Here is a 10009-nt window from a genome sequence, read left to right on the forward strand (position 1 = left end):
CCCAGACAACGTTCCCACAACAAAACCAAAGGAACCAAAACAATCCCACTTCTGACACCAAAACCATCTGTAGCCAGTTGGAGTTGGCTTCCTGCCAAACCCCACAGACTACAGAAGATTACTACGTGTAAATTTAGGGTAGAACTTAGGTGGGAGGTTCCTGTGCCACAGTGCTCTTGCCCACAGTTTCTCTTGGAAAAGAATGGAGTTCCACAGCTCATTGCTTCCATTTCAATCTTTTTTGACCACTCTGGAAAATCTGGACAAACCTGATGAGCAGAAGTCTTGGGCTTTACCACAGGTGTCTGGGTGGTGTTCTGAGAGCCAGACTTCTGCTCAGCCCAAACTGATGCCAAGATGTCCCAGGCCAGGTGAATCCTGAAGTGGACTTGCAGCCAGAAGTCCGCTGACAGCGCTGCTTGGGACTGCAGATCTGCTTCTGTGGCGCTCCAAAAAGAGCTTGGTGTTGGCCACTGCAAGTCTCTCAGTAGCTCTGAAACATTCACAAGCACACACAGAGTCATCTTTGGCAGGAAGGCTTTTGCAAAGTTACCCTCCACAGCCTTGGCTACTACTCGACTTCTAAAAGCCAAGGGCATGAAGAGCGTCCAAAACCAGCACATCCTTTGATCTGAGCTTGTTCACAGGGCCTGTTTCTAAGAAATCACACCAAGTGCAAGGAGTAGGCAGTGTCACCTCCAGAAGAACTCTGGCCTACCCTGGCCTTCTCAAGGAAAGCTCAACCCTCAGACCCGCTGCCAAAACAGAAGCCAAGAAAGAGCCGCCTTATTTTGGATTCACAGAATCCAACTCACTTCTCCCAGAGGCCTCTCCTTATTCAAACAGGAAAGGGCACAAGATTCATCTTTTCTGTCACCCACGGGATGAGGAGAGTAGAGACTGGCAAAAAGACTGCATGCTAAAACAACCTCAACTTGAAAAGACACCAATAATGCCATAGTGGTGGTGCTGTGGGGTTACTGCTGGAACTCTAAAGAGAAAGGAAGACAGGTCTGAGGAAGGGAAGGGTCTGAAGGAACGTTCCCCACAAAGATGCCACGTTCTGCTTTCACACCTGACGCTGGTCAGATGTAGAAAAGGGATTTCCAAGGAAAACGCAGGAGGAAAAAGGAGTCTCTTCTTACCAGTCCAAAAAAGCATGGACTTACCTTTCCAGTCTCTTGGCAAGGCTTTTTCTTCTTTGGGCTTCCACCAGATACAGTTCTTTATACTTGTCCACTTCTGCCTGGGTGGATTCCTTTTGAAAAGGTCTTTCTGCTTGGTTGCTTTTTGTCCTTCCCAGTGCACGTTCCAGATCTCTAATTCTGTCTTCCAGCTGCTTTTTCAGTGAGTCCACATGACTGGTTCTGATTTCTTCTAATGTGTCCTGGTGGGCTGCCTGTGCCTGAAGGAGACAGTGCACCTTCAACCACCACAAGAAAAAGAGAGCTCTGCCCAGCACAAAATTGCACACACCCACTTTCAAGGGCCCAGCCTTACTCAGAGAGGTGGCTCTGCCTCCTCACTCCCAGCAGCAATCAAGGCAGAACCCAGGAGCTGCCAGGGCAAACAATTCTTTTCATTGGGAAAGAAGCCCAAATGAGCACTCTGCTTCAAAGCTACTAATGAAGAGACACTGGGTCTGTAGGGCAGGGCATGTCCAAAAGGATTCTTCAAAGACAAGAAGAGCTTCCACCTCCACCCCCTCCCTCCCATCCCTGGAATTTCAGTGACTCCTTTTCTGAGCACTTTCACCCCCTACAAGGACAAAGCAGCACCTGTAGGTCTGGCCATGACAGCTGCAAGTTGCCAAACCCATTCAAGGATGAGCAGTGAGAAGCAGAGCAGTGCACAGAGATCCCCCCAAGCACTGCAAAGTGGGAATCTGCCTTGGGCAGCCTTTGCATTCAGGGACCTGCCGGCACATTCCACACCCATGACAGCACTCCTGCCCAACCAGATTGCCTTCTGCCACTGCCTTCAGCAAAGACAGAAGCTAACCCACAGAATACAGGAGCAAAAGAAAAAGACCAAACACCATGGCCACAAGAGAAGTTTAGGAAGTGCCTGTGGACACTGGGGAGAAATTCACTTACTTGCAAAAACTCATTGACTTCTTGGAGTTTTTGTCTTATTTCCTGGTCTGCTTGTTCTTCCACCTCTCTTTTACACTGTTCGAGTTGGCTGCGATCCACCACGTTGGTCTCCAAATGATGGTGGAGTTTTGCCAGCTCTTCTTGCAGCTGGCATTTGTCCAGGGCCAGGTTCTCGCACTCCCCACGCAGGGTAGACAGCTCTTCTTGCAAAGCCTGATTTTTGGCCCCCAGCTGCGTGCACTGTTCACGTTCCCTGTCCAACTGCTGGGAAAGTTCAGCAACCTGCAGACAGAAAATAAAAAAAGGAGCTCAGCGTGGTGTAAAGGCAGTGAATTCTGGGCAAACCCCAAAAGGGGGTGCCCAGGGAGACTTTATTCATCATCTACTGGCTCAGGACTAGACACAAAGTGCAACCAGGCTTTTCTTTTCCAGCAAGAACAGCTTTCCCATCATTTGCCATAGGATTCCTCAGCTTCCCAGCCTTTTGGAGTTCCTCATGCAAAAATGCTCCACGCTTCTGGACTCCAAAGGAATCACTGCAAAGGCAGGAAGCCATTCTACAGGGATGCCTTCAAACCCAGGCGTGACTCTGACAGACGCCGCTTTAGCAACGGATCCGAGTGACGAGCGGAGAAGGGATGAGAGGTTCTGTGCCACTGCTGCACAGGCAGAGCAGCCTCAAAAGCACTGCTGGGAACAGGCCTTCTGGCTCCCCACCACAGGATGGGCTGAAACAGCTCCCCGTGAGCAAGAAGGGACAGATTTTCCCCTGGGAGGCCCCTGTCCTCCTTGGGCCCTGGGCAGCAACAACACTGTGCAGAAAAGCAAAGCCTCAAGTGCCTCCTGCTCAGCTCGTGCCTGAGACAGGGCTCAGGGGCTGATGGTGCCCTGCCAGTGACAGTGCTGTTCCTCCCCTCTCTGCCAGGGCAGCAATTCATCTGTCACACCCAGAGGACGCTGTCACAGCCTCCCTCCAGCTGCAGCCAGGCCTCAGCTGGGCCCCACTGCTCTCAGCCCATGGACGTGATGTCCTGCCAGGACGGCAGACCTGCCCATCCCTAGGGCCCAGCCGAGGGATCTGCACTCTTGGCTGACCCCGCTCACTGTCAGGGGGCCTGTTCTGCTCTTCTTGCTCAGGGCCTGTGGGACGGCTCCCTGGCCCGGGAGCTCACGCACCCTGCCAGGCTGGCTGCCACTCCTGGCTTGCCCCTCCTCTGCAGGACAGCCTGGCCTCCATCAGCCCTTACACCTACTGCTTTGCCCTCAACATTTGCATCTTTCCCCAGAAGGAGAACTACCTCTGGATTAGTTCGAGTCATCTCCCACTGGAACAGCAGGAGGAGCATTAAGAAAAGCCCATCACATCCAAAATGCAGCCAAGGGAATAAAAACATCCACATGACAAGAAATAGAGGGAAAGCATCTCCCAGTTTTCAAAAGAAGGAACACCACAACCAAAAAGCCCCACCCAGAGCACAGCTCACCTCTCTTTGGAATCCATCAACTTCCTTGACCTTTTCAGAATATCTCTTCTTCATTTCTTCCAGCTGGGACTGACTTCCTTTCTCTTCATTAACCCGGAGTTTCCTCCTCTCTATCCTCAGAAGCTTTTCCAGCCTGCACAGCAAATTAGTGAAGAAAACCATGAAACACAGGAAGAACCAGCCTTTCCCCAACAGTCTCACAGAAACAGCACAGACAGCATCCAAGCCTAGAATGGCTTGGCTTGGCAGGGACCTTAAAGATCATCCAGTTCCAAGCCTCCTGCTGTGGGCAGGGACACCTTCCACCAGACCAGCTTGTTCACAACCCCATCCAACCTGGCCTTGAACACTTCCAGCCATGGGGCATCCACAGCTTCTCTGGGCAACCTGTTGCAGTTCCTCACCACCCTCACAGCAACCAATTTCTTCCGAGGATCAAATCTAAACCTACTCTCTTTCCATTTGAAGCCATTCCCCCTTGTCCTCTCACTACCTGCTCTTTTAAATGCACTCTCTTCATCCTTCTTGTAGGTTCCCTTCACACCCCAAAAGGCCACAATTAGGTCACTCCAAAGCCTTCTCTTTTCCAGGCTGAAGTGTTGCAATTGTCCCAGCCTTTCCTCCTAGCAGAGGTGTTCCATCTTTCCAAGCACCTTGGTGGCCTCCTCTGGACTCAGTCCAACAGCTGGAGGTCCTTGTTGTGCTGAGGAGCCCAGAGCTGGATGCAGCACTCCAGCTGGGCTCTCCCAAGGGCAGAGCAGAGAGGCAGAATGCCCTCCCTCCACCCGCTGGCCACGCTGCCTTGGACACAGCCCAGGACACAATTGGCTTTCTGGGCTGCGAGCGCACATCGCCGGCTCATGTCCGGCCTCTCCTCCAGCCCAAGGGCTTCTCGGCAGGGCTGCTCTGCCCCTCTTCATCCCCCAGCCTGCACTGATACAGGGGCTGCCCTGAGCCACGGCCAGCATCTTGCACTGGCTCTTGGTAAACCATCAGCAGATTGCCATGGGCCCACTTCTCCAGCTTGTCCAGGGCCCTCTGGATGGCATCAGCTGTGTCAACCACACCCCTCAGCTTGGTGTCAGCTGCAAATTTGCTGAGGGTGCACTCCAACCCTTCCTCTGGATCATTAGTGAAGACATTAAAGAACACTGGGCCCAGTCCAGACCCCTGAGGGACACCACTCGGCACTGATGGCCCTCAGCACTCTGAGCCATTGATCACCACCTCTGCATGGCACTGTTCACCCAATTTCTTCTCCATCTAACAGTCCACGCATCCAATCCATCTCTCTCCACTTTGGAGAGAAGGATGTTGTGGGGGACTGTGTCAAAGGCTTCCCAGAATGACAGGGAGATGACATGGGTAGCCCTTGTCCACTGAGGCAGTCGCTCCATCTTAGAAGGCCACCAGGTCGGTCAAGCAGCACTTGCCCTTGGGGAAGCTGTGCTGGTGCTTCCAATCACCTCCCTGTCATCCACGTGCCTTGACAGAGCTTCTAGAAGGATCTTTTCCATCACCTCCCCAGGCACAGAGGGCAGGCTGACACGTTGGCAGTTCCCAGGGCCCTCCTTTCTACCCCTTTCAAAGATGGGCACAGTGGGTTTCCCTTTTTCCCCTCACCTGGGACTTCCCCTGACTGCCACGACTTTTCAAATATCAAGGAGAGGGTCTTGGCAACTCCATCAGACCCTGTTGGCCAATGGAGGGCAATAATGCTGGCCAGATGTAGAAGATGGATTTCCAAGGAAAATGCAGGAAGAAAAAGGACTCTCTTATTACCACTCCAAACAAGTACGGATGTACCTTTCCAGTTTCTTGTCAAGGCATCTTCTGGTTTTAACTTCCTCCAGATACAGCTCTTTGTACCTTTCCATCTCTCCCTGCGTTGCTTCTTTACGAGAAGCACTCTCTTGTTGGGTGTTTTTGATCCTCTCCAATTCACTTTCCAGATTTCTAATTCTTTCTTCCAACTGGATTCTCATGGATTCACAATGAATGTCTCCAGTTTGTCCTAGTGGGGCCTGGTGGGCTGCCTGTGCCTGAAGGAGACAGTGCACCTTCAACCACCACAAGAAAAAGAGAGCTCTGCCCAGCACAAAATTGCACACACCCACTTTCAAGGGCCCAGCCTTACTCAGAGAGGCGGCTCTGCCTCCTCACTCCCAGCAGCAACCAAGGCAGAACCCAGGAGCTGCCAGGGCAAACAATTCTTTGCATTGGGAAAGAAGCCCAAATGAGCACTCTGCTTCCAAGCTCCTAATGAAGAGCCTGTGGACACTGGGGAGAAATTCACTTACTTGCAAAACAAGGCTGACCTCTTGTAGCTTTGCACTTCTTTCCTGGTCAGCTCCTTCTGTCACCTCTCTTGTACACTGTTCTCTTTGGCTGCCATCCAGCACCAAAGTCTCCAAATGGTGGTGGTGTTTTGTCACCTCTTCTTGCAGCTGACATTTGCTCTTCTCCAGTTGTTCACACTTCCCAAGCAGAGTGGACAGCTCTTCTTGCAAAGCCTGGTTTAGGGCCTCAAGCTGCATGCCTGTGCCAGGCTCCATGTCCAGCTGCTGGGAAAGTTCACCACCCTGTGCACAGAAAAAAAAAGAAAAGGAAACTCAGCATGATCTAAAGGCAGTGAATTCTGGGAAAATCTCTCAAGGGGGTGGCCATGGCAACTGTATTTATCATCTACTGGAAATGAGCCTAGGAAACACTTGAAAGATTCCCCAACAGAAAGAAGAAACTTTAGACCTACTTAAGAATTTGGGAGACACTTCTGGCAACAATACTTCTGGGTCCCTTGGAGCTCATGATGAAACTCCTCATTTAGAATCTAAGAATTCCTCCAGTGTCCAGCACACCAAATACCCTCAGGGCTTTTGTAGCAGCTGGGGAAAGGACCAGGCTGCTTTCTGAGCAGCCTCTGCTGAGGAGAAGGCAGAAGCTGAGCTCCCCAGGCTCTCCAGGAAAACTTCATCTGACAGTTGCCCCACAGAAATAGGCAACTAGGCTCAAGAGTCACAAAAAGGCAAATTTAGCACCAGCTTACTGAGGCAGAGGCTTGCAGGGCTCTCGGAAGGGCTTCAACGCTCTCGCTTGGCTGCTGGACAGTGGCTTCCAATCTGCTGTTCTCACTTGCAAAGCTTAAGAAGAAATACAGCTTTATTACCAGAAAATCCAATGCCAGACAAACTGTGCTAAGGAACAGAAGCCACAGTAGAAGTGTCCTTCAAAATCCCACTGACTCTCCCCCTGTTTCCACCCAATCCCCAAAGCCACAGACCCCTTCACTGGGTTCCTCTCTTACTCTTGCGTGTCTTCTTCCAGTTGGTTCACAGTCGGATTGGTCTCACAAGATGCCAACAGGAGGTCCTGCAGTTCCTGGGAAGAAGTTATTGCCTCTCTTTCCTTGGCATCCAAGGCAGTCTTCAAGTCAGGAACACAATGCTCAGACTGAAGATGCTTTTCTTCCTCCTCCTGCAGCTGTAAAATCACGGGAAGAATGCACAGTTGTCAGGGGAGCTTTTCCAGAGAGGAGCCAGCTGCTGCTGAAGAACTCAGGTGCTGCATGTCTGTGTGCATCCCCTCGGCCCAAAGAACTGCAATCCATTCAAGTCCCTTCAAAGCTTCACTTCTGCTCCCCAATGAACACACTGAACACTGTTTTGTCCATTTTCAGGATGGATAGGAAGCAACAGGCACCCCCAGGTTTCTCCCTGTGGGGACAGGCTTTCCATACCTCCGCGCCAGCCCTGTCCAGCTCCTCCTGCAAGCGCAGATTATCTTCCTCCAGGTGAACCTCATGGCTTCCAGGAACCACAAGAGCAGTCCTAAAGCATGCAAAATTTCATCGGAAACATGTCTGATCCTGCATCAGTTTTCCCCTGCTTGCTCCCAAAACAGCTCTTCCCCCCTTTCCTACAAGCTCCGGGAAAGCAAAGCCAAGTCCATGGAAGCATTGGAGAATTTCTCTTACCAGGGGCCTCCCTAAAGCAGCCTCAGCTACCAGCTCAGGCCATGCTGTTCAGGGCTCCTTGCACTGCTCTTCAAAGTCCCCACAGATGCGGCTGCACAAACTCCCAGGGCAAGCCCTTCGACCCCCTGACCATCTCCATGGCAGGAAGTTTTCTCCTTCTGTGCGCTCGGAGCCCCTCGTGTCCCCTGGGACAGTGTTGGTTCTCTTTCCCCCAACGCTTCCCTTCAGAGCACTTAACACACCAACTCTGCCGTGCCTTAAACCCCCCTGGCCTGCAGAGCAGCCACGCTGCTGAGCTACTGGCAAGTTTCCCCGGGGCTCTGGCTCTGGGTGGGGAGAGGGCACCACAGACAAGGCTTTCTTGCAGACCTCAGCGGGCAAAGGACGAGAGCCCCTGAGGTAGGAGAGCAGCCAAGGGCAGACCTGCATTTACCAGTCCCACGGGGAACTGCTTCCACGGGGCTGCTCCTTCTTTTTCCCAGCTCATTGCCATGCCCCTCGTCTGGGTCACACTTGCAGACTACCCAGAACACCCGGGTGCTGTTTTGACAAAGCCCTCACCTTTCCCCCTGGGCTTGAGCAGGCCTGTCAGCTGCTTTGTTCACAAGGCACTCCAGAATCTCCTCATGCTGTTGCAAGGCTGCAAGTTTCAAGGGGGTAAATCCCCACTAAAAGGAGAAAGAATCCCCATTAGAAAGACACAGACAAGCTCTGCAGCTGTTGGAAAGAGCAGCTTTAGCCCCGTGCCAAGGTTACCTGGTTCTGAGCATCACTGTTGGCATGATGCTCCAGTAACAGCCCTGCTACAGCTGTGTTTTTAGAGAGGACAGCCAGGTGAAGGGCAGTGTTGCCGTCAGCGTCTGCCAGATTGGGGTCGGCACCGTGTTCCAGCAGAACAGCAACACATTCTTCCTGCTCCTGCTGGACTGCCTGGCAACAACACACCAAAAGGGAAAGACTCCCAACTTTTCCATCCCCCTCTGTCACAACGCCCTCAGCTCCTGAGTGCTGCCATAGAAGACCATCTTCAAAGATCAGCTAACAGAGGCTGTGCCGTGCCCATTGCAATAGGTGTGTTTCTATGGCCCTGCCCTGCAAGGAATCCCTCCAGACACCTCCCCTTTAACACCCCAGCACTAAGCCCCACCTCCAAGCTCAGAAGGCATTGCACACACCTTCATCAGGGCCGTTCTCTTGAAGCTGTCAGCGAGGTTGGGCTGGCTGTTCTTCCTTAGCAGATATCTGACGACATCTGCATGGCCATTGGCCGAAGCCAGATGCAGAGGTGTCCTAAAAATTAAACAGACTCTCTTAACCCATACAGACAAAGGACGAGCCCAAGCTGTGTCTGTACCCAGCACCCTGGGGACCCTGCCTGGACTCTGCTCCTCCTGCTGCTGCTGCTGCTGCTGCTGCTGCTGCTGCTGCTGCTGCTGCAACCCTGCCCTGATGAGCCAGAGGGCAGAAGAGAACAGGTGAGGGCTGAGCAGCTGCAGAACAGCCCTGCAGAGAGAGCACAGCCAAGGGGCAGGTGGGCAACACGCGTTTGCAGCAGCGCTGGAGCCCGGGCGGCAGCTGCAAGCAGTGAAAAGCTCAAGAGTTCCCTGTCCCAGCTGACAGGGCAAATGTCACTTTTCAAACCTTGTCCCTAAGAGAGGGCTGCCGAGGACTACTGCAGCTTGGCTCAGGAGCAGGCAAGGTGTGCCATCAGCGTGGCCCAGAACTCACCGCATCTCCTGGTCTGGCCTGTCGATGCCGACTACCTTGACGTACCAGCGCCAGCGCCTCAGCCAGCCCAGGTCACCGCGGGCGGCCGCGCGGTGCAGCCTGCCCAGCCCCTGCTCCCGGAGCTGGGAGGCGCTGCTGGAGCTGGTGGCAGCCCAGGGCTGCCCACTGGGGCTGCTGGAGGGCGACTGCCGTCGCTTCTTGCTCAGAAGCCACGGCATGGCCCTGCTTGGAGCTCCCAGCAGCAGGAAGGGCAAGAAGGCCCCGGCGGGCTGCCGGGAGCCAAGTGGGGATGAGGAATGGGACGGGGCGAGGTTTAGGGGGAGGGTGACAAAGGGGCGAGAATAAGGACGGGCACAGGGTATGAAGCACAAGGCAGACGAGGTCGCCCTGCGCAGTGGTCGTGGCCTGCAGCTGCCCAGACGGCGATGCAGGTGCGCAATGCTCCCCGAGCGGGATGTGCTGCTGCTCCCCGAGAGGCTACAGCAGCTCTGAGCGCCGGCTGCGGGCACCAACAAAGCCGTGCCCGACTGGCGCCTGTGGCGTCACAATGGCTGGTGGAAGGCTCAGCATGTCAGCGTGGGGTGTGACAGAGGCCACGGGGCAGGGTGGGGCCAGGCGGGACAGGGCAGGGCGGGGCAGGTGTGAGGGTGGCCCTGCTGGGCCTTGTGGCAAGGAGGCGGCCTGGGCCTTGTGAGGGCGGCTGGCGGGAGTGGGCACTGCCCCGCCTC

General features: G+C 53.9%; 2 protein-coding genes across 2 annotated transcripts; both read right to left on the minus strand.

Annotated features, from left to right (window-relative positions):
• Positions 1–336: 336 nt before the first annotated feature.
• LOC127461957 (ankyrin repeat domain-containing protein 26-like) lies at positions 337–5710 on the minus strand. The gene is made up of 5 exons (XM_051770169.1): positions 5387–5710; positions 3581–3713; positions 2097–2378; positions 1170–1405; positions 337–493 (listed from the first exon to the last, which is right to left on the minus strand). Exons 1-5 carry the CDS (start codon positions 5563–5565, stop codon positions 337–339), a joined length of 987 nt encoding a protein of 328 aa, XP_051626129.1. The 5' UTR covers positions 5566–5710.
• A 7-nt stretch (positions 5711–5717) lies between these two features.
• LOC127461958 (ankyrin repeat domain-containing protein 7-like) lies at positions 5718–9688 on the minus strand. Its single transcript, XM_051770170.1, has 9 exons — positions 9282–9688; positions 8729–8843; positions 8310–8483; positions 8115–8221; positions 7317–7407; positions 6885–7060; positions 6627–6720; positions 6016–6162; positions 5718–5774 (listed from the first exon to the last, which is right to left on the minus strand). Exons 1-9 carry the CDS (start codon positions 9497–9499, stop codon positions 5718–5720), a joined length of 1179 nt encoding a protein of 392 aa, XP_051626130.1. The 5' UTR covers positions 9500–9688.
• Positions 9689–10009: the final 321 nt, after the last annotated feature.

This window comes from Manacus candei, unplaced genomic scaffold (assembly GCF_025592945.1).
Source record: "Manacus candei isolate 608988 ecotype Guabito, Panama unplaced genomic scaffold, ASM2559294v1 h1tg000117l, whole genome shotgun sequence".
In the NCBI taxonomy this organism is placed as follows: domain Eukaryota; kingdom Metazoa; phylum Chordata; class Aves; order Passeriformes; family Pipridae; genus Manacus; species Manacus candei.

Bases quoted from the DNA above. Each gene is read 5' to 3' on its own strand.
- LOC127461957 (XM_051770169.1), bottom strand. From the start codon at position 5,565: ATGAGAATCCAGTTGGAAGAAAGAATTAGAAATCTGGAAAGTGAATTG. The intron at 2,379-3,580 runs GTGAGCTGTGCT...TTCTGTCTGCAG, and splicing joins TTGATGGATTCCAAAGAGAG to GTTGCTGAACTTTCCCAGCA. The intron at 494-1,169 runs GTAAGTCCATGC...TGAATGTTTCAG, and splicing joins CTTGCCAAGAGACTGGAAAG to AGCTACTGAGAGACTTGCAG.
- LOC127461958 (XM_051770170.1), bottom strand. From the start codon at position 9,499: ATGCCGTGGCTTCTGAGCAAGAAGCGACGGCAGTCGCCCTCCAGCAGC. The intron at 7,061-7,316 runs GTATGGAAAGCC...GTGATTTTACAG, and splicing joins TGGACAGGGCTGGCGCGGAG to CTGCAGGAGGAGGAAGAAAA. The intron at 6,163-6,626 runs GTAAGCTGGTGC...TTCTGTGCACAG, and splicing joins CCCTGCAAGCCTCTGCCTCA to GGTGGTGAACTTTCCCAGCA.